The 24,729-nt window shown below is 37.6% G+C and overlaps 1 protein-coding gene across 1 annotated transcript in view; it reads left to right on the forward strand.

The window, feature by feature from the left end:
- tmtc2 (transmembrane and tetratricopeptide repeat containing 2) overlaps nucleotides 1-24,729 on the forward strand; it is a 67,354-nt gene that overhangs the window by 14,049 nt on the left and 28,576 nt on the right. Inside the window, exon 2 of the mRNA XM_015376708.1 lies at nucleotides 13,096-13,711. Within this exon, the coding sequence (XP_015232194.1) occupies nucleotides 13,096-13,711 (616 nt within the window). The remainder of the gene's footprint in view (nucleotides 1-13,095; nucleotides 13,712-24,729) is intronic.

The raw sequence follows: 24,729 nt of genomic DNA on the forward strand, positions 1-24,729 counted from the left end.
ATATATATATATATATATACACACACACATATATACACATACAAAAGCTGAAGTCTCTTATTTAACAGGATTATTGCACAGGTTATTGCACAAGGCTAATGTACAGGGTATTAAATAGTGATGCACATTTGTTATTGCATTAATGTGCTATTTAATACCCTGCACAATAATGGCATGATTATTATTCTTGTAGATTATTGCAGCTGCAGCAAGACTTGTGAGGGGACACAGCAGTTGGGTAAGTTATATTTCCTACAGAAAATATTTATTTTTCCTTGGCAGGTAAAAAAGTTGTCATTGTATGCCATGCTTTTGACTTGTGTTGATAAAGGAGACGCTCTGGAAACTTTTTAGTTGCTGCTCTGCTTGTTCCAGGTGTATACTTTAATAAAAAGAAAAAAACTGTATCACATGTAAACTCAAATTAAATAGCCACATTGAGACAAAACAAGACCTGGAGACGTGTCTGTTGCGTTCAAGGTTCAAGGTTTCATTCTCGTGTGTAGGGATGGCGGGAAGATGTAGGTCCACAGTGATGAGTTGGGGGACCTGGGGGAGCCCGCCTTTATAGGTCACTGTGCCAACACCGGCAGCTTTTTGGAACTAGGCCAATGGAAGCAGAAGCTGGAATTAATTAAAGGAGGAAGGGAGGGAGGAGGAGGGGGTCGTACCTGGAACTGGAGAACATGACAGGTTGGAGAGTAGTAACAGCAATACCAGTGAATATGGTAAAGGAAAATGCAACGCATCTCACTGCTACTGTATTATTATTACAAATAACCAAAATGTGTCTTTTTTAGGTTACATGAAAAAGTCGCATTTCTAAATATCTGCAAATAGCCTATAAGATACATATATTTATAAATTTACATCTACATTTTATGCATGATTGCATGATTGGAAAGTATTTCATGTTATAAAGCATCACAATTTAACACAAAACAGTGAGGGTAAAAAATCATACAAAATAAAAAATCTCAAAGTTGTATATTGCATTGCAAAAATACAAATGACAAAGTAATGCCTGTGACCTGAAAACTCTAAGACCTTTTTTAAAAAGAGGAGAAAAATAACAGTATTTGGATTTAGGTTTCTCTTTTATTATATATAAATGTAGCTGCAGGTAAAAGAGACTGTTTCCAGTTGAGACTGGAAAGTTTTAGTTGAAGAAAGAACCAAGAGGCCCCTGAACACATCGTTGTCACCTTGAGACCTGATGATGGCAACAACATGCTGTGGGGATGCTTTTCATCAGCAGGGAAGCTGAACAGAGTCAAAGAGAAGGTGGATGAAACTTAATACCAACCAGTCTTGGAAAATCTGTTACAGGCTGCAAAGAGTTGAGCAGGAGCCAGAGGCTCCCTTTCCAGTAGCACAGCAATCCTCTAGTTAAAGAGGAATGAATAGTTTTGCAAGGTACTGTTGATGAATGACGGGCATTTTTTGCTGGATAAAATTTATTTTTACTTTCATGAATTTTATATTTAAACATATATATTTAGATACTATCAACATGTGAAGATAGAAAAGTAGCCATTATGGGGTTGATGTTTAAATATTATGGTTAATATAAGTCATAAAATCTGAAATATGGATAAAATGTCAGCCTGCATGAATCCATCTGAAGCAACATGTTTTTATCAGGACCTAACTGCCATTTGCCAAACTATTCTATAAACAGCCGCTGTTCATTCATTTTGTTTCTGTCCATTTTTAATCATGCATCACATTTATCACCATGTCTGCAGGCGACTCAGGGAGGCCACCATAATTACCCATGTACAGTCAGACTGTAATTAACTGTCAAGCCTGTGCTGGATGGAAAATGGAGAACTGATTGGTCCCTCATTTGTTTTTGGCGCAACAAGCTGAGGGAGTGGATGGATAGAGGGTGTACAAGTTGAACAAAAAACATAAAAGCATGCTGTAAAAATGTGGAACTCTACACCGAGTGATTTCAGTCCTCAGCCTTTGAGGATGACTGCTCTTAACTCATTTTACCTGCGTAACAGTGAGCTACTGTAAAACAGGTGAGCAACATTCTCACTTAATTTGAAATAATTGTTTCATTGTGCTTTTACACTAAATTATCAGGACGTTTCATTTTCTTAAAATCCACACCACATCCATTTACTTCATCGCCTGAGGTAATAAGCAACCATTTTCTTTATTAGTAATTGATTTATAAGACCAACGATTTATCAGAGCCTTTTATTGACATCACACAGGAAATGCTGCGACGGGTCAGGCGCCCTATTTTAACATAGATGGCATTGTTGTCAGATCGCCTTGACATTTGTGTGCTCAATTAAGGGGAAGTAATCAATTAGCTGCACAAATTGAATTTATCCTGCTGATAAATAGAAGTGATAGTCACGTTCTAATTGATTTATTCTGCACTCTCACAACCACTAAAATGCAGTGTGTGCAAAGACAACGTCCACAATAATGATTTGAGCTGGGAAGGCGGTATAGTAGAAGTAAATACTTCCTGATCTATGGTTGCTTTGTTGAAAGCATGAATCAGGAAGTGCTTGACCTGAAAGCCTTTTAGTGAAACCTTACAGTGACCCATCTGTTGCCATGGTGCACTGACCTGCTCATTCACAAATGAACCATGGAGACTTATGACAAATTAAAAAAAAATCATTTGTGTTTACTGATCTTTTTATTTAGTTCATACAAAAGTTGTCACCAGCGTGATGCTGTAAAACATTTGATGTTAAAGCCACACATTTAACCTAGTTTAAGCATTATGAGTCAAATTTAAATTTAATAAACGGAAAATTAACATGGGGATAAAAGTCAAATCTTAAGAAATGCTTTTTGTCACAAAAATCTAGTTTCATTTTTTTTCTAAGTATAACTGTGTGGCTGTAAGGCTGAGTTTTAGTAGAAATACTGACTGATATGACTTTTTCTACTTTCATACTTAGCTACACTAGATGACAATAGAGGCTCTATTCCCTTTGTTGCCATGGTGAGTGGGATAAGAACCTCACTAATGAAAGCTTATTTCTAATTACCAAAGCATGGGGCTTCATTCAGGGTGATTATACCAGATTACTGGAGTTTTATTACTCTGATCACTTAGATGGGAACACAAAGTCTGAGTCAAGTATGTTCAAATTAAATGTATTGTTAGACACTAGACCATTCAGTGTGTTTTTAACAGTATAAGTACTGCCTAATTAAAATATATGTCTATACCCTCCTATGTGTAAGTCTAGGTACCTGCAGGGTTTTATGTCTGGCTATGATCCAAAGGTTTTGTTAGTCAAATTTGTGCTGCAGCTCTTTTATGATTCGTCCTTTTGTACGGCTTTACTTCACTGGGTTTTTGTTTAAGCCTTTTCTTCATCCAAGTGGGATTCGGCTGCTCTGAAGGGTCCTTTGAGTGTTTGATATTTCCCAGATTAAGAAAATTAATTTTTTATTTAGATTTTTTTAAACCTTGTTAAATGTCTCATTTTCTTAGTCATTGGCTCCCTACTTCTTTTGTTAATCAGGAAACAGCTCCAAGAAAGCAGGCATGCAACCTAACAAAAGACTACTTCCTAACATTTAGCTCAGACTGTTTTTCCTTCTTTGAAGACAAGAGTCTACGGAAGAAATATTCACCCCAAGACTGTCTGGCTCAGACAAACCGAGGATGTAAAGAAAGCTTATCTTTCTTAGCTCCCAGCTGACCTGTTAGGCCTAATGCAGATGAAGCTAAAGCAGCTGTTCTAGTGATGAGGAGTTACTATTACAAAGTGTGTTATTTTGATTGCAGTAATTATATGCTGGATTGAAGAGGATAATGTCTGTAATTATCCTAAATTGTTGATCGAGTGAAATAATTTTTTGCTGCATTAGTAGTTCTTTCTGGCTCAAGCTAATATGAAAATTAGATAAAATGCACTTCAAACAGTTTCGAATTTGGGATTAAAAAAAAAGTTTCGCTAAAATGAAAAACTAGGTTTTTTTATATGCAAACCTCAAAGCAACAGAAAGAATTGAGGTTCAAATTGATGACTCCTTCCGTTTAAACTAACATATTATTATCCTTCTTTTTTGTTTTTTTACAAAGATTAATCAGAAAAGTGTGGAGTGCAGAAAAAGATTTAAAACCTCGTAAAGCCAACATTACAGTGGCATATAAACTGAGAGTAAGTGTATGTAACCATCAGCTTTAGACATGTTGGGTCTAAAATCTTTTTCTATTGCTCTTTGCAACAAAGCTCAAACTGATTCAGTTTGGAGAAGACTTTCTGTGAACTTTATTTTGTAGGTTTTTCCATGCATTATTATTTGAGCTAGATCTGGATTTTGACTGGGCTTTTCAAACACATGAATATGATTTGATCTGAATTGTTAAATTATAGCTTTGATTCTTTTTCCTTCACTTAAAGAGAAATTATGTAGGTTTTTACTGAAAAATATATACCCTTTATATTTGACCCTTTACAACTAACTCATTTCATGAGCAGACTGACTCCTCAGTCATTTTGTGCCGACATATTTATAAGATCGTTATCTATTTTCCCTTAACATACTACAGGGTTGAAGTTTCTGCGCTGTTCTGCGGATGTTACTCCTTGTTAAATTGGTCGGAGCTAGCAAACAATCGAAGTATTACATTCAAAATGGATTTTCTTTGAAGCGACTGGCATCCAGTTTACCAAAGGCAACTCCACATAAGGTGAAAAAAGTAAAGAGAAAAAAGTACGAGCCTGGTAGGCTACGAGAATGAGCAGTAGAATGCTGCAGTTCTGTGTTTTGGCCACAGGTGGCAGTCGCTTTAAAAAACTCTGTAAAGCCTCTTTAAGAGATATATGCTGCCCGGTAAAATATACATTGTTGGCCTTAATGAAGCAAAATGTTAAAAAATTAAGTCTGTATAAACTGTTTAACAAAGCTTTTCAGGGTGATTATAAAGAAATATACAAAATCTGTAGTAATGAATAGAGATACAGACAGTATCCCAAATGCTTTAGTAAGATCCCAGACTCCTATTTTAGTTTTAAAGTTCTTGTGCAGCTTTTGTTGTGCTCAACAAGATTTGTTTTTTATGGTGTATATCCTCTGAATGTGACACAGTTGTTTTTTTTTTTTTAGGCGAGTCTGTTTTGAGTCTTAGAAAGCAAGTCCTTCAGCTTGTCTGTCAATCCTTGCCTCTCTTGTTTTTGTTCACCCACTGGAAGCTGCTGAAATGGCAGAATGGGAAACATTTAATTGTGAAAAACACATAAATCCTACAAATTTAAAGGAAGAAAACACTAAAATATAGACTGGAGCAGTAAATAGGAAATACCTTTCAGCAGTTTGTTTCATTGGTTTGTTATAATACCAGAAAACATTTAAAACCAAAGATAAAGTCTTTCCAGTTTCCCCCATCTTGTCATCTCATCAGTCCCCCTGCAATGCAGAAATTGGTCCAACAGCAGTTTATCCTAATGCACACATTTCATTTAATGGAATGAATTATTGCATCTGAGCAAGGCATAAAATCTGCCAAGCTAATGCTTAACCTCAACCTACCCACCACAAGAAAGAAGAGGGTAGACAAAGCTCTCTGTAAATCTTTCACAAGCAGGCAGCTGGCAGCGAGACAGTTTTCTGAATGCATTCGAGACATTTATGCATTTTCCCTCTCCTTCCCAATTCCGCAGCCACTTTGCGTGGGACCAAGTGTGGGAAAGTAGCAGTGGCACTTCTGGTTGGGTTATTGTTCTGCCAGGGGTGAGTGGGTAATGTGTGATGTTTCAATACGCCCTTAATGGTCACTTTTCCTGCTGCGCATTCTAGCCAAACAGATACAAAGAACTGATTTGAAAGAAAAATATATTTTCTGAAAGAGTATACTGCGCTTTTATTAGCGTCATTTAATGAGATCAGGAAACTGAATTGGAGTAGGAACTATGTAGAACTATAAGATATGGAAATCATATAACTAAATTTCTGCGGTCGTCCTTCCACTGAACATCTCACATCTCTAGATTGGCTGTCATCACACTGCGGCTGCAGTCTGGCAGGATCATAGCTCCTGATAATCAGCCAGGGAATGAATCACTTACTCCCAGCTGCATAATGGCTTCATGCATAATTGTTCACCACTAAACTGTGATGTATGGATGGCACTCTTGGATTAGAGCTGTTACCTCATGTGGTGCAAGACTGATGAATGAACAGAAAATTATATATTTTTATCTATTCTTACCTTTGGTCTATTCTGAGCATAATATCTACTCTTTTTCTAACCCTGACATCTCTTCATGGCTGAAAAACCAGGAATAGTATGATCACTTTCTGATCCATTTACCCTCATGGTTTCACTGACCTTGTCTTTCAGCATGTGTGGCTGAATATAGTGAGTCAATTAGTAGAGCAACTTGGGAATCTAAAAGAATCTCAGTTTAAAAAGAAATGTGGATTTAGATTACCAACATGCATCCATCTTAAGGGAACCCACCCAAAGAAAACACATTAGTACCTCAAAGGACTCTGACATCCTAAGGAACCAATAGCAATTCAAATGGCTAAGGGTTACTTTTTTTCTGGTCTTCCTAAACACTATTGTTTCCGTTTTTAATCAGTCAGAGAAGACTAGTTATGTGAATGTGAGAAATTACCACAGAAAAATAAACAAACAATAAAGAGGTACCAGTTTTTTTTTCCCCCATTTTTTTTTCAATTGCTATTCTATTTACTGCAGTATATTCTGGATGAAAACTCTGAAATTGCCAAAGGTCTTTGCAATGAAAGTCTTTTTAGAATTATAAAAGCTGTTTTTTAGTAAAATACCCTACCATGAGTGATTTGATAATGTTTTGTGTCAAAACGAATAGTATAATTCATGTGTTCCTCATGTCTCTACACAGAGCCAGAAGCATCAGCGGTTGGATTTTTCCAATCACTATAAGACCAGCAATTATAAACCAAACTGTCTGCCACTGTGTTATGGCCCTGACTTTAATTACAGCCCAGTTAGCTCATTATAGAAATTGCCGTCAAATCAGGTGGGGTTTACAATAGGCTTCTGAGTGAAGTAGTTCTGATTTGAAGCATGAAAATGACAGTGAAAAGAATGAAGCGAAGAGAAAAGCAGTATTTAGATTGAAAAATATGGCATTTACATGAAGAAGAAATGTGGATAAAGGGTTAATTAAGGTGAGGAAGACAGTGAATGCAGAACATAATGTAGGCTAGTGGGTGAGAAGTGAAAAGGAAAAGAGCAGATGATATCTATGAAACAATGATCTGGCCGGTATCCATTAACAGTGCAATTTTTATGATGATGAACTTAACCATCTCATTATTGCTTTCAGGGATCAGAAGCATATAATCTGCTGCAAAACATAGCCATTCAGTCCATACTGATTATCTAAAGTCAATTTTTTTATACAGATGGGGTTATCAGTGCATGGGCTGCAAACAGAAGCCAAATATGGCATCACATTTATTCAAAACGCCCGTGAGCAAAATAAACATACTAGCATGTTTGTTATGCTACTTCTGCGCATGCTTTATCTACCACTGCACTACAAAATCACTCATGCACGAGAAACTGCTGCTTCGAGACGAGAAAATCGCTCTCCCCGCATGCTTGGGATCGCGCTCAGGATCTCACATGCGCATGATTTTTGATTTTCTATCCAGCACCATGCTTGAGGATGGCTGCGCACTCGAAAGCATCTCTTTAGTTATTTTATCCTTGTGCAAAGGAAAATGTGTTTTGAAAGGTTAAGCGGAGACAAACCTCTTCTGTAAGCCTCCTCCTGATTGGGCCTTGTAAACACGATCACATGGGAAGTAGTGTCAGGAAGCTTTTGACTGACAGGTTGTCATCCATAAGTTAAGATGATGGCTGGAGGCGGGTCAGTTGCGGAGAGTTTTCCAATGTTTATGGTACAGTACTTTGGGTAAGTTATAAGTGTCAATGCATGGAGTGGTGTCAGTGAACCCAGCCGTCCTCGAGCGTGGCTGCTTGATAGAAAATGGTGCACACGGTGAGATCACAAGCACGATCCAGAGAGTGTGTGGGAGGAGCTGGTGCACCGGTAGAACGATATTCTCCTCTCGAAGTGGCGGTTTTTCGCGCATGTGTGATTATGTTGTGTTGTGGTAGATAAACCATGTGCAGAAGTAGTTTAACATACATGCGAGAATGTTTATTTTGTTTGCGGGTGTTTTGAAATAAATGTGATGCCATAGCTAAATATTAAGAAACGACCCATGCAATGCTTTTTAGTGCATAGAGAAGGTTTCTATTTTTCCTTGATAGAAGTTGGCAAAATGAAGGAGTTTTAAAGTTTGTTCTTGTGTAGACCTCTTCAACGTTTAACTTTTTGTAAAAATTCAGCTTTTAAAGTTTAGATACAAAACAGACACCAGAATCGTACAGGGCCCCGATACTGTACTAAAATGGTGGGATCGGTATCAGCGAGTACCAACAAATAGGGCTCTGATACCATTTTGAGAGCTAAAGGTTTACTCAAATATTGTCACCCATTCTAGGTAAGCAATAAAAAGTTCTAATGGATTTACTTTGTATTAGTCTTTTTCCTGCTCCACAAAGGTAGGCAGCAGCTTGACAAAGTCATGATGGCAATTATTTTACATCCAAGAAGTATGCAGTTCTTCATATATACACAAACACATCAATTTCAAACAGATTATATGGGTATGGTATCGGCCGATACTGCACAGGCAGGTATCGGGGCAAAAAATGGCATCGGTGCAACACTACTGACAATGTACCCTGTTTCCCCCCCAAAAAAGAGGTTCAACTGATGATGATACAGTAAAAAAAAAAAGAGTTCCTGGTGTTAAAATGAATCTTTTTAATTTGAACAGTATTCTATCAAATTAAGCTATTTTAAAATTAAGCAAAATAGCATGCTTATCGACACGTTTCTTTAATAAAAGAATGCATGTTTTAGATTTACTTTATTTTATGAGGTGCAACTGGTGGAACAGGATAAAGGAACACCAGTTACATTTTTTCACATTTACTTTACATTTAAATCCATGATAGATTCACTGTTATCCATTAAAAAGCCAACTGTTGAGGCAGCTCTTGGCACATGAAGACATAAATCACTGGTTTGGAGATCACTGCCTGGGAGGCAGTGGAGTGCCTTATTTGCATACTGAAAAAACAAATACCCAAACACTTTAGGGCAGATGGTCTATTTTCTGGTTACAGCAGTGGACAGATGAATTGTTAAGACATCAGAAATGGACTTGGAAAATGATTCATTAAAGAACACCTATTTATCTTTTCAGACCTGATTAAAATCCCGTAGAATTTTACCTCCCCTACCTATAAAGGAAGACCAGAAAAAGGGAGCTGAAAAGACCAAATGCGTTCTGTACTTTAGGGATTGTGAATGGAGTCCCCTGCAGCCCGCCTGCCCCACATACGGCAGTTGAATACAAAAGACCCCCTTCTGTAAGAGCAATCACTACAGGAGGCCTCTTTATCTGCCCAACTGCAGCGATGTGCCACAATGAAGCCATCAGTGGACGCTGTGCCGTCGCACACTCACGCACGCACACTTGTGCGTACAAAGACGGATACGTTGCATGTAACCATTTATTCTTTTAGTCTTTACAGGCACATTTACAAAACCATTCCAATAGCCTCTCAGCTAATGAGTTCTTTTCATCCTTCAGTGCCAGGCAGGAGCAGGAAGGGAGATGAGCGCTTGGTGCTGATTTGAATATTCAAATTATTTATTTCCACCCAACACATGCATGGAGGGACACAAGGGGGCTGAATGATGATGAATCTGAGTAGGTTTTTCTTAAATTGTAGCCTGAACGTTTCAGGGTGGATTGTGTTTTTGGTTTTCTTGTTTCAAATCCAAGTTCATTCAGGAACAAATCAAACTTTCACCATTGATTATTGTTCTCATACTCTGAGTACTTCCATTCTCACAGCCTCTCCCTCCGTGTCAAGCATTTTTTTTTTATAGATAATAGCTCACTGAGGAAAAGTAGGAAGAGAGTTTGTAAACTGCATGATGTAATGCTGTGGTTCCTCGGAAATATCAGCAGACGAACAGTTCCTCAGCAACAATCATGGGAAATAAGGCTTGCATGATTTCTGAGCTTTAGGCGTGCTGAGGAAAACATTTAAAAGAATTACATAGTAATTATTTCTGTGGCAAATACTCATTTAGGTGGTTTTATATGTTTAATATAGCCTTTTTTTTTTTTTACTTTCAGACCCGTATTTTATTTATCTGCCTCTACAGGCTGAGAGCTCGGTGGCGCCCTGTCTCATTTCTTTCAGCTCTTAGCTCTTATTTACAGTCTCCAGACAAAGGAAGTCCCTGACTGGCCCCCTTTTCTGCTCTGCTTTTTCCATCTAGGGTGTGACAAGCGCAAACAAAGAAACTGTCCTAAACAATAATCAAACCCTGAGAGAATTCTATTGGTCAATGAAATGAAATGTGTTGCCTGCTTATAAAAAAAAAAATCAACAACACTCAGCTTGCTTTGTGCCGGTGTTATAAATAATCTCTCATTGTACCTTATCTCCGCTTTCCTGCTGGTTCTAATTGGCTCATCATTTGGTCTTCTATCTTTTCTTTCCTATAATACGTTATCCCTGTAATAGTTTCTTTTGTTAAAAAGAAAATAAACATTATGACAGTGTACTGCTTTGTAAAAGCTTTCATTTGCCTTAAACTCCCCACTGTTTGTAAGAATACAACCTCAAAGTCCTGCTTTAGTTGTTATCTGATATATCAAAGTAAGGTTTCTTATTAGTGAACATGGATTTTCACTTTTTTTGACCAAAAAAGTATGCCATGCGTTGTGCAAAATAACATTACCTCACCCTGCAAGTGTGATAAGAATGCTTAAACAATAGAGCAAGGCAGCATTATGCTGCGCAGATGCTTTCTCTTTACATGAACAGGGAAGGATATTAGAGTTAATGGCAGATTGGATGGAGATAAATAAAGGGCAGTTATTAAAGGAACCCTTTAAGAGGCTGATAAAGACATAAGGTTCACCTTGCAGCGATACAATAACCAAAAACATGTTGTGGAGAGTATAATGGAATGGTTTAGATCAATGTCCAGACATAAATCCAGTTGAAAATTTATTGCACAGCTTTAAATGGCTGTTCATAAATGTTTAATTCAATCTGAGTTTTAAATGCTAGATGTTTGATGCCAGATCAAGCTTTGAACACCAAGCAAATATGGTGGAAAGCTGGATAAAAGCTTTCGAGTTCTCTCTGTACATGCATTGTTTTGCTTGCACTTTATCACTATAGATTACTTTGTGTTTTCTGTAAATCCCAATAAAATAAAAGGTGAATTTGGTGGTTTTAATGTGGGGGAAAAAAGCCTTTTACTGTATAGCAAGGGAATATAGTGAATTCTGTCAGGAAAGGGTGAAATGCTGTTTTTAGATTGGGATTGGACTACTAACTGGGGTGGAGGAAATAAACAGGCGGTTTAGAGTGATTTGGCCTGGCACCAGTGAGGATTCACTAAATCCAGAGGGGCTTAGAGTACAGTCACTGGTCGCCTCCGACATCAAAATGAGGAAGTTTTAGCTTTTGGTAACGATGCATTCCAAGACTCTATAAAGGGAAGAATTTTAGGCAAGTCCCCAAGGGAGGAGGCATTGTGGCACACCCAGGACATGAGGGAAAAATGTCTTCTCACTAGTTAGTGCTTTAGTAGTGTAGCCAAAGAGTTTGAATGGATTAAGGAAACAAAGTAATTTTCAATGAGATTTCAAATATTGAGACCCATTAATTGTGAATCTGTTTGTCTGTTGCTGGAAGGAAAAGCCCTTCATCTCCCAGACTGTTTTCAGTTAAACGAAATGTTTGTTTGAATAGATCTTTTACTTTCAGTTACATTTCTAAGCCCTTTCATGTGTACTATGTGATTATAAACATAACTGCCCGAAACAAACACGCATCAACACAGTTGTACAGAGAACTCTGTGAAACAGCTCGCAGCCTTCCCATTCATCACTGTTCACACCCCCCAGTGAGCCTCATTTGTTGTACCCTGTGAGTGTACACAAATGTTCGGTAATGATCCATTAATTATGAGGATCTCTAAATGCCCGGGGGTTCGTAACCACCTGTCCGTGTCCACGCTGGAACCAGTAACATGTGCACACACTGCAGGAACTCATGTTCCTTTGACTAATTACAAAATTTTGCAGCTGCTTTAAGATGTGTAGCTTCCTTACTGTTCTTTTCTGTTATGATTAGTTTTCAAATTGATGATCATTCGTATGAATTGGAAATTTTTCAAGTAAGCTATGCAATATTCAGGTGAACTATTGTTTTTTAACATGATTTTGATTAGTCACTATCTATTAACAGCTATGACAACCTAAAGAAGGAATGAAACTGTTTTATTGTATTTATACAATATTCTAAAAACAAAAATTAGTATTTTGTTTTAGTCGAAATGGAAATGCATATTGCATTGAGTAAAGCAGTCAGAAATGTATTCAATTGTTAAATAAAAAAAAAATTTAATCAGAAGTTTTAAAGTGTCTGATCTGCAAATAAATGCAAGGTAACCTTTTTTTTCAGGCAGCTGAACAGTGGTTCAGTGTCAGGCTTAATTTGAAAACTTCTGGCTTCCTATTTTGAAGGTATAGTGGAGGATGTTCTTTTTCCAGGAGGATCATAATAAGTGGTCCTGATAGTTGTCAATCATTCTGCTGATATGTTTACTTTAGGTCTTCCTATATCCTCGTCCCCATTTTCACTTACCGGTGGTGAGTCTGACAACAAAGCATGCACGAGGAGAAATTGGCCGGTGCATGCTCTCGCACGCGCTTTATAGATGTTACCTCCCAGGAGTGGGTACAGGGATGTGCATTTTCTTTTTAAAGTGGGGAGGGCAGGTCTTTTCAAATCTTTGTGAAAATCTTTCACTATACCTTCAAGCAGGTAAAATCGCAAGTACAAAATGTCCCATCAAATCTTTGGATTTGAGATCATTTTTTTAAACCTTTGGTGGGTGGCTCATGTCTATCAGCATTTCCTGAAATCTTTGATTAATCATGTTAATGTTTGCTATAAACTAGTTAATTTCCTTTTTTCTTTTGTTTCGTTAGTCGAGCCATCAAGACGAACCAGGACCTTCTGCCAGAGACCCCATGGACCAACATCCTTTATGATGACTTCTGGGGGACTCTGCTCACCCACAGCGGTAGCCACAAATCCTTCCGCCCACTCTGCACCCTCTCTTTCCGACTAAACTACACCTTGCACGGCCTGCGTCCTTGGGGTTACCACTTGTTGAATGTTGTGCTCCATGCCCTGGTCACAGCCCTGGTCACAGCCCTTAGTCAAACCCTACTCGGTAGGGGGCTGTGGAGCCTTTTAGCCGGGCTCCTTTTTGCCTCTCATCCAGTGCACACTGAAGCGGTCGCTGGTGTGGTTGGGAGGGCAGATGTTGGTGCAGCTTTGTTTTTCCTGCTGTCTCTTCTCTGCTATGTGAGACACTGTGGATTAAGAGGTGACACATGGAGGGCCTTTCAGAGGAGAGCATGTGGCAGCAGCTCTGCTGCCAGATGCTGGGGCTGGCTGCTGGGCAGCCTGTGGTGTGCAGCTGCCAGCATGCTGTGGAAGGAGCAGGGTGTGACCGTGCTGGCTGTGTCAGCTGTGTACGAACTCTTCGTTTTCCAGAGGCTCCGCTTCCGCCAGGCATTGCTCCTACTATCAGGAAAGGTAAATGAACTCATGTTACTTTGTTGGTGTGGTAATGTGAAAATGTGAAGTAATTAGGAAACACATTAGCATGTGCTGACACACAGCTGCTTAGAAGACTTAATCAATGCATGAAAACCACTTCTGGTCTTTATCAGCATCAATGTTTAAGAAAAAACTCCTCTTCAGTGCAACCAAACAAGGGAATTGAAGAAAATAAGACAACCTACCACCCATTTACTAAAGCCTTTACCCTGCAAAAATGTCTTATTTATTTATAGAGATTAGAGCTGAAACAATCAAATACATTTTTATTAATTGATTAATAAAATAATTATCAAATAATTTAGAAATTAGTTAATCGTTAACTGGAAAATAGAGATTCTAAAACACGACTTTAGCTAATAGAGCAACCAACTTAGAGCAGTAATTACACAAAAATTGTAAAAAAAGAAACAATATTTTGCAGTTAAGATAAAAAAACTGTCATGAGTTTTTGTGGAGATGGATCCCCTGCTCAGAGAGGAGCCCCAAACGATCCTTGGGGAAAAGGGTTGACCAGAACCACAAACTTGAATCCTCAGCTCAGCTTGTTCTCAGAAGATCCTTCCAGGGGAGAGAAGGTCCGAAACATCCAGTTTGCAGGATGACTTCCTGCCGAGAGGCAAAGACAAAACAGCAAGGTTAAAACTCAGGTAGACAAAAACTCAGTTTGACTCAGCAAAAATCAGCTTGGCTAGAGTACCCAAAACTGGCAAACACTCTGACGTTGAGGTAGTGGCAGTCAGCAGCTTAAGAGCACTCCCTTAATAAGGTAACCTTCAGCAGGTGTGTGAGGAGGCCAACCAGAACCAGCCGCCGCCTGGTGGAGGAAGGAAGACAAACACAAAACAAACCACACAGACTGGAACCCTAACAAAAACTAACTTTTTCATCCGTCAATATGCTTAAATTCTGTAAAAACTCTTTTTAAGGGACTTCTTGCTCTCCAATTATTAATCAATTAATTTAAAAAATAATTGACAGATACATTGATTTGCAAAATGATTGTTAGCTGCAGCCCTAATAGAGATTAATTTTTAAACTTGATCTAACCTGAAAAAAACTTATTAACGACCAGGAGAAGCCAAGAATTTGTTTTTTTACTTAACACTAAATGGAAAGAAAATGCACTTGAAAGAGTTGTTCACTTTCTTACAGTGCTTCCTACAACCTCCTTCCTACAACCTCCTTTTGCTGCTAAAAGCAAACATTTGGGCTAAAAATATACTTTTGAAGTGTCAATTTGGATGCTTGTGCCTCATGGAAACAGAAGCAAGAAAAAAAAAGTCCCCTTGCTTTAAATCATTTTCTCATTTCAAGTTTTCAAAAGAGCTGTGAAGGCAAACAGCTCCAAATGCCCCTCAGGTACTTTATTTGGCTCATTTGTCAGGCAAGCTTTCCAAAAATACATAAGTGTGGATCACGTGCTTCTACTGCTGAAACGCTCTCCAGGGATTCATTCCCTGCTGCACAAACTCAAGGAATTTGAGGAGGACATTCTGGACACAGTGACTCAACTGATTACAGGAATGTGTGTAAAACCTTCCAACAAGTGATCTCCTCATTTGATAAGCGGAAACTCTGTTAAGCTAATGAGATGATCTCAATACAATAATTAACAAGCATGATTAAAAAGCCCCCTTGGGTTTACTGAGCAAAGGCATGTCGGCTTTGAGAAAGAAGATAACCTTCTAATAGTTGTTCCTTATTTTAGATATATCTATATATACCTTTGCTTGTTGGAAACCATTATGCAGCCTATCAAACGCATCTTAGAAAAGCTGCTGCCTCAGTGAGATTTCACCCTACCTTGGCAGAATTAACAACCCATTGCAGAACTGTGTACATTCAGAGGCACAGAGAGATTGGAAAGATGTAAAAGCACTTTTAGTGTATCTTAGTTTTATTTTCAATGTTAGACCAGACTGACTCAACTGGGTCCCCCCACAACCACTGCCACTTAACCTCAGCAAAAAGAAAATCCACACCTGCCTTTGGATGTTACAAGTTTTATTGCAAAAACAAGCAGTTAAATACAGTTTTTCTAACATAATCACAAACCATGACTCAATGGTTGCGTCTGAATGTCCCGCCTAAACACTATATAGGCCACTATATAATCATTGCGCCATTTTAAATGAGTGTCCGAACATCTAGTGGATGAAAAAGTAGTGGACTCGAAATTTCCCACAATGCACCTTGAAAATTAGTGATCAACCATGGTCACTAGAGGAGCAGATATATCCCGGAATCCTATGTAAGGAGAGCTCTCCTTGCAAAGCATTATGGGATTTATTGTCACATTGGCCCTTTCACTATACCTGACAGTGGCCACAACTAACAAAGAATGTGTAGGTAACGTGTGGGGAGTTGGAGACCAACAGGGAGCAAAAAGTAGTGATCATCTATCCAAACAGTTAGTTAACTATGAAGTCCACAATATAGTCCCCAGTCTATTTAGTGATTGAAGGATATAGGGGTTAGGGCGGACACAGCCAGTGTCTAAAAGCATAGCTATTGTAAGAAATGTACATTTAAATGTCCACAACAAAGGATATACTGACATCAAGCAACATAACTGGACAATATCAACTTGTTAAACAGAATATTTAATTTCGTAGAAACAAAACTAGAGCAGGTGTAGAACTTATTGAAGATGGGTAATAGTTTTATTAATTGCATTGCTAAAATAACAATATCTGAAAACACATCATCATAAAATACAGAAAAATAAATTATTTCTGTATAATATTCTACATTAATAAAGACAAAAGGCAAAACTCTTTGCATAGAGCCAATCCAATGCTTTAAAACTGTCAACAAGTTGTGAAGAGTTTTAGCCTAATGAACATTAAATAATTTAATGAAGGGGCAAGAAACCCATTTGAAGAAATGTTTTTGATAACAAATTGTAAAAACCATTGTTTTTGAATTTACAGATTTTAATGCGATTGTATTAAGTAAATAAAGGATTGAGACAGCAACTAAACACCACACCCTTACAGGCATTAAGGACTGCCCAAGGCAGGTAGGTTTTAATATAACAGGATTTTTAGAGCTCAGTGGTGTTCTTGCCTATTAGGAATCCTGGATGAGCCCCTATTTGTACAGATCTTCAATATTTGGTGGATAGATAAATATTGCGACAACAGAGTTTGATATAAAGATGACTAAATGCAGGGAAAACTAAAATAAATGCCATCGGCAAGCCTACTGATCAGCTGTATGGTCCAGCCATTTTTTTTCTAGACTTTAGACTTTGTATAACACAATGCAAATCAAGATGGCTGCCCACTGTCCATTAACTTCACATGCAAATGATTTATTTGTTTTCTGCATGATGTCACGTCAAGCTCTAAAAAATCCTCCAAGGCTCTGCCACCCTCTGTGCGGTGAACTATATAGCCCCTAATCAAAAACTGTCTGTGATAGTTTTCATAATTAAACATTACTGATTCTATTTTCATTTTATAACTCAGTGGAACTAGAAATAACCTCATTTGGACAGATAGCAGCGTAGCTGTGACCAACATCTCTCTGTCAGCCTGGCAGGTCTTCCTGCTTAGCTGACAACACTTTGGGCACATCTGGCTCATTTATCACTCTGGCGGTGCCCTCCTCAGCTGCCCCATATCCTGGTTATCTTGGCAGGGAGCTCATTATGTGCTGGGGCTAGCCATGGGGCAATGGTTTCCTTGATTATGAGCCAGATGTCTGGGAAAGCTTGGGAAAATAAATGGAAGAGGGATATCAAGAGACAGCAAAAGAAAAGGAAACCATGGACTCATTTCCTTTTCTTTATCTCGTCTTAGTCTGCCTCCCCATTGGTGCCCCTGTAGCATTTTGGGAATAGATGGTTTGGATTCTCCAGTTGCCTATCCTACTATTGTGAGACAGTGATTTTCAAGTAATTGTATTGGGAGAAAACCCTTACATGCATGGCACTTCCAAATTTCTTTATTACTTCCACCAAGGAGGTTATGTTTTTAGTTGAGATTGTGTGTTTGTCTGTCTATCCGTCTGTGTACAAGGATAACTTAAAAGGTCACTAATGGACTTTAATGAAATTTTATCAAAGCAGCATCAGACTCAAAATATTCCCAAAGTATTGGAGTGAAGTATAGTGTATTATCACTCAAAGTTTCAAGCTGGTGATCAGCAAGAAAGCAGAATGAATGAAGGTGAGAGCAGAACAAACACCAGAGGCTGCAGGCATATGCTGTGCCTTATTTATAATTTCCTTGAAAAAGGATTTTAAGGATATTGTTATTGTTACCAAAGGTCTGCACTCTTCAATGCTTTTCTATTTTTAATGCAATCAGGGGAATTAAAAAACCTAGATGACATCTGCTTTGCTGGAGCCACTTAAAAAAAAAGCTAATTATCAGCATTGCATCAGTAGGAACAGACGAGGTAATTGAATGGCGGTTATTCTGTTTACTCCCTAAACAAACTGAGATGAGATTTTAAAAAGAGATATGATAAAACCAGGAGGAATTTAGAAGTTATGGATGGCAGCAAATGACGGTGAGATGTTATCACCAAAGACTGTTGAGAAAACAGAACTTGTCTGACAGCTTAGAACATAATGTCTGTTTTTTCTGTAGCTTTGGTTTCTCAGTAGCATAAAATAAACAGGTTTGTAACCCTGACCCTAACCCCTGCAAAGGAAAACTTGGTTTGTTGGTGTCAGAAAAGTGTTTATCTTTAATATTGAATGTGTTAAATGTCCCCATGCAACATATTTCATTTCACTTGTTTTAGTCCTGAGCAAGGATTTAAAGCATTTATTATTTAAAAGAAACCCACATGCCTGAATCTATTACTTTACAAATAAGATAATGAGCAAAAAGCATAATCCAAAGTGAGAAGCATATATTGTTAAATCAAAGAAAAGAGCGACATATTCTCACTAATTAATTATAATCCAGTTTTTCAGTCTCCTACCTCAGTAACATGCATCTGCAGCACAACAAAAACAAACTGCTCAGTTTTAGCAGATGCTAGTTAAAATTGACATTGTCCTTTCCAGTTTAATGTGAGTATCAGTGACTCCTCCTTTCTCATTTGTCTCAATGAGTGTTGCAGACACACAGATTAAGTTCAGTGTAACCGGCTGACGGCTTGATGGATGCTGGGCCAATTATCCTTCAGCAGAACCATTCAGCTGTGAAATTATGTTCTCGGCTGCAAGTTCTGCTGCATGCTTCTTGTTTAGCTGATGTTCATGATGGAAAGGAAGAGATGTCTTGTATTCTCTACAGTGTAGGAAGGGTTTAAAGTCTGATTTAATTTAACAGTACACTATAGACACAGTCCTCGTTGCATTTGAGACACTACCTTGTTTATATATAGAGTAAAAGTTGTAGTGCTTTCAAAAAAGCTCTGGTTTTAGTCATTATTTTGTTTTGTTTTGTTTCTTGAGGCAAATGATTACATTAAGACTGTTTCATTTTAACCATTTGATTCTTTGATTTTTATTGTAAACCACCAAAATGCTCCCTGTTCTATAAAAGCCCTAAGAAAGTATTCTGTGAAACTTGACCAACTTCTTTCAGAAGTTCCTAACCCAGGGGTCTAATTTACAGTATAAAGCTTGTGTATGCACAGAAAAAATCCCTGAAACTTGCTTAAGCTGATTTCCAGGCAAAGGATGTGAGCTATAAAAAAGATTTCACACCAACTGTGACCCATCTGTACAGGTACGCATATTTCAGAGAGGGGGAAACTGCGACACAGATGTTGGATGTTGAAGTGGAAGCTGAAGCCAGATTGCTCTCTTGACATTTAATTTGACCTCATATGAAACTTTAATTGCAGATCAACTTTATTTGATCCAAATCTACATTAAGGAAATACATTTTTAAGCACCCTGCTATTTTGTAAGTTCTCCCACTTAAAAATCATTGATAGGACTTAAATAGTCATCGTAGGTGCATGTCCAGTGTAAGAGACATAATCTAAAAAAAAAAAATCCAGAAATCACAATGTATGGTTTTTTAAAAATCTATTAATTTGAATGATACATCTGTAAATAAGTATCTGAATGCTGGTCTATCAGCCAGAATTCTGACCCTCAAAGACACGTTAGTCTACTTTCAAAATGTTTACCTTCACTCCATTTATTATCCTAAATTAGATGCACCTGCGGTGGTGCTGTGGCATGGAGGTTCTGTGAGTCCTGGCCCTGCTGACCTTTGCTGAATGTATCTCCCCTCTCTTGTAACTGACTTTCCTGTCTGCATACATTCAAAAATAACGAAATAAATAAAGGCTGCTAGAGCCAAAAAAAAAAAAATTTTATAAATCAGGGGTCTCCAACTCTAGTCTTCGAGTGCTGTAATCCTGCAGCTTTTTTAGGCACCTCTGCTTCAACACACCTGGCTCCGATGTAAGCTCATTAGCAGGACACTGGCCCTCTAGGATTTGCATTTGAAACTACAGTTACAGATAGATTTTGTGCCTACAGCCAATAGTTTTGTGAATGTATCTGTAAAGCTGAGATGTCATAGCTAGCAAGCCCAATGCTGCCTGAATGTCTTTTTTAATACGATCAATCCACACATCAGACTCTGAAGGTGTCAGTCATATTTGTTTCTTTTATTTACTTTAGCTACCAAACAAGTTATCTGACTTTCCACTTTAATCCCCAGCAAAGAGAAATCTGCGCTTTTTTTCCACCTTTTGGCTGTGTAGCCATTGGCAACTATTAAATACACGACATTTTTGAGGTGCTTTGCACTGACCTTTTATGGTTAAATGCAGGCTTATAGAGGGTTGAACATGAGCTGGTGCCTTGGACACAACCTTCAAGGTACAGCTGTGATTTATAAAGGGAAAATGCTTTTTTTCTTTGCATGCCCATTGTTTTATAAATTTGGATTTTCATTCAGGTGAGTGGCATATGGTCATTTTTAGTATGGATCTATACTATGTTTTATAAATGATACCCCAGTTATTTCACTAAACCAATTAAAAGCTACGTCCCAATCCTGGTTAAGCATGAGAACCACTGTATTAAAAGAGAGCTCATTTAGGAGCTAAAAGCAGTTTAATAAAAGTTTTTGTAAACTGAAACTGGCCCCAAATCTTGTACACTTATATGAAAGATACAATCTCCATAATTCAAAAGTATATTGCGAAATGTAAAAGAAAAGATTCTTCCTAAATAATACATATGCGCTGTGACCATAGGTCGATGTTCATGTTAGTTTGCTGTTTACAGTACCAGGATAGACTGCCTGAAAATAAGACATTACCAAATTGTTTTATGCCTTTTTCCTTTTTTTGCACACTTCAGTTGCTATATGAAGAACAAATGCTAAATGAAGGTATTCCACCAGACACGTGCCAAAAATTGAATGGAGGGAACCTGAAACTCTGCGCTTAAATTCCCGACTAAATTATAGACACATTTCAGGTGTGATGATTGGCCAGGTGCGACGGGTAAAACAGGAGAAACAGAGCCAAAAAAAGCTACTGAAACTCAGAGTCATTACTAACCATATACAGACAACTGTGACACAATTTAAGGTTAAATAAACATGCCCTTTTAGATTTTTTATATATAATATTTAATTATATATATATATATAACCTGTAACACTTTTACTGCTATGTTTGTTTATCCACTGCCTTATAAATAGAAATACCCATTATGATCGTTAAACAAAAGGAACATTCTAAACCTTTACCCTACCCTGAAATTCATGCTTTTCTTAATTAGCTGTTGAAATCTGGTAAGCAATAGTTCAACCAATGATCTTATTAACCGACCTCTGCTAGCAGCAACATATCTTTCACTAGGAGCACCACAGACTAATTGGCTTCTTCTATTTACTTCTTTCTTTTCAGCAGCAATGATGTCTTTTTTTTTAGATGACTTGGAAGTCGGCTTCCAGATCAGCCTTACATCGTATGAGAGCACCGCACACACTGTGTGTGTATGTAAAAACTATGTTGGAAGCACTGAAGGTAGTTTTTCATGCACAAGTCACTCGATCCCAGTGCTTTAAGGTTTCTTGTTATACACAGAACAAGTTCTTAATTTTAACTCCACGAACAAGGAGACTGAAAGAAAGTTGTTTTTGCTCCAAGTAATGAGCAGTATATAGAGGACTAGTCTAAAAAAAACCAAAAAAAAACCGGAAAGCTTCCCCCCTGCTGTGTTGCGTCAGTCCACAGCCATTTCAAATAGTGTTTGCATGAAGTCAGCCGTGGCTTGCTGTTTCCTCTGACAAGTTTTAAACCATCTCCAGACTATAGTGTCAACAGACAGACCACACACTTCTGGGATCAATAAATTTTAAGTAAATAATGAAATGCAGAGTTCAGAGATGAAAGTGTAGCCCTGAACTGTTGGCTTATAAAGATTTAAAGTGTGACAGATTGATCAAATAAAAGTATGATTGTTGAGAGAATAAGCTTTTTTAGGGGAAATTCATGAAAAATGAATGTGAGGTAAACAGAGAGACGTAAAGTGGCTTTTTGGGCTTGGAGATGCAGATCCAATATGGAGCCACTTTGCAAGAGTTTCTGAAAGTAATAACTTAGTGAAACTCAAAATATATATTTACCAGTGTACTTGCTGTTGATTGGTTTATATTGTGACTTGAGCCAGGAGAGCCATGAGGTTACATCATACTAAGTACTGAAATACTGTAAAAGCTTGTATCATAAACTACACAAACTTAAACTCATGGAAAGCGATTCAGATGACTGCTGAGGAGGGTATTTTATGATTGAAAAAGGTTAGCCACAGACTGACATGAGAAAAGAACAAGATTCTATCAGAAAACACTGGTGATAAAAACCAACACACCTTGTTATTGTGAAAACATGACAACAATGGTTTAGAACAAACAACACAATAACACCAAAAAGAACATAACTAGAAAACAGTGGATTTAAACATATTGCATATACTTTCTTTCTTCTACTATCTTTGTTTTTGCTGTATCAGCTCACTTTTTCTAAACAAAATAAATTAGAAAACTTGATTAAAGTTGACTGGGAATATCCCCTTAGCTATCTTTAAGTTTGTTGGGTTGTGATTAATTTCAGAGTCAATTAAAGAGCAATTTAGAAATTGACAAGGCAGCAAGATGCAGAATGGAGCTCATTCTACTAAATACCAGTGAGTGACTCTCCTCCTGAAATTGCCTTATCTTCCAGTACAAAGCAGAATTGGATTTCTTAATCAGTGTTCTGCATTGACTAAGACTGTAGGCTCATCCGTCAATAAACACATCCACCTTTTAGTGTTCAAACCATCTCCTTTTTCAACTTTGTACCATACTTAAGCATGAAATTTGATAGTTATTTCCATCTTCAGGGCATTGGACCACTACAATTAGTCCTTTGCTGGTTAAAAACAGTCATCCATAGATCAGGCTTTCCCATATTAAATCTGTTAGAAGGAAGAAAAAAAGAGTGGTAAAGTCAGTCTGCCTGATATCAGCTGTTTCTCATGTGGAGTGAAAAACAATATGACACCCATTATCCCCACCATTTAACAGATCAGGGAGATTGTAGGGCTTAAATATAAATGTTACTTTACTAGCAAGGAGGGCGCAATGGCAGGTGAAACTGACAGCTTTAATTTAAGTAAAAAAAAAAAAAAAGAGATACAATAGGAATTCATATGTAGGGTTACTTACTTTTGGGAATTTGTGCAGCAAGGAATAAAGAAATTAGGAGTCAATAACCCATAAAATGTAGTTCCCAACCAATTCTAAAGTCTTGGTTGAAAATGCAGCTAAAAAATTAAGTTAGAAATATTAAATATTGGATTAAATAATATTGAGAGACAGAAGGTAAGAATAGGAAAAACTGAAAAGGATTAATTTAAATAAGAATGATGATAACTTATAAAAATGAGAGACAGGCATATTCAGGGGTGGGTAAATGAGATTTTGTAAGATGAGAAGAGACAGATATTAGTGGTGAGAGATGAAGGAGGTGGATAAGGGTTAAAGATTATAGATAAGTGGAATTATCGAGATGAAAAATTTGCTATGAAAGGATGACAGATGGATCATATGAGGGAAATCAAACGAGTGATGAAAAAGATGTTTTGTGTGCATAGCGTATAAGAAACCAGGGATAGATATGATAAATGAACCCAGAATGGATAGGTATGGATGACGAATCTAATGAGAAAGAGATAGTGGGATGAGAAGAATTAGAGTTTAGGAGGAAAGATGATGAGTTTTTTTAGGTGATATACTTAGGATGAGAAGATGTATGGAGGATGAAGTAAGAAGAAAGATGGAGAATGGAGAGGATGAGTGGGATAAGAGAAATGACAAAGGAGGTTTAAGGAAGATGTGTGGAGATGAGAAAGTATTAAGATTTTGGAATAAGTAAGACAAATGAGCTGAAGAGGAAACTGATCTTAGGATTCAATTCCCAGTAAAGGAAACTGTGTTGAAATGAATAGGTCGGAGTTAGGAATGAGAGTAAAGGATGAGTGAGATGAGAAGAGGTAAGTTTGAAAGAATGAAAGATACTTGGATAAAAATACATATGGATAATAGATTAGGACACTAAGTTGGTACAAAAACTTGAGTGGGATGAAAAGTATAAAGTGCATGAATAAGGGGTGAGGGGAATGAGAGGAAAACAACAAGGTTTTGTGGGAGTTTATGAAGAAATGAGAATTTAAAGAATAAACTGAATGGCATTTGAGAGAAATGGTAGTTAAAGAAGAGAAGGTGCATCATTGGCAAACTGTCCAGAGTGTTTTAGCCAGTTACAAGAAGGCTTTCAAGATCAGAGATCTTCGGGTCTGATCCAAACCCAACAATATGGTGAGTTTGTTTTCCTTTCGGGTTCCTTGCTTCACGAAAAAAGAAATTTCAGATTCAGGTTGTTTTAAAAGAAAGTTCAACCCCCCCCCACCCTAAGAATATGCTGTAAGTTGGAGTGCACATACACACCGCATTGGTTCCCTGAAGATGGGTTCAAATAGAGTTTACAGTGCACTAGTGCTTGAA

This window comes from Cyprinodon variegatus, unplaced genomic scaffold (assembly GCF_000732505.1).
Source record: "Cyprinodon variegatus isolate N-32 unplaced genomic scaffold, C_variegatus-1.0 Scaffold139, whole genome shotgun sequence".
Taxonomy (NCBI): Eukaryota; Metazoa; Chordata; class Actinopteri; order Cyprinodontiformes; family Cyprinodontidae; genus Cyprinodon; species Cyprinodon variegatus.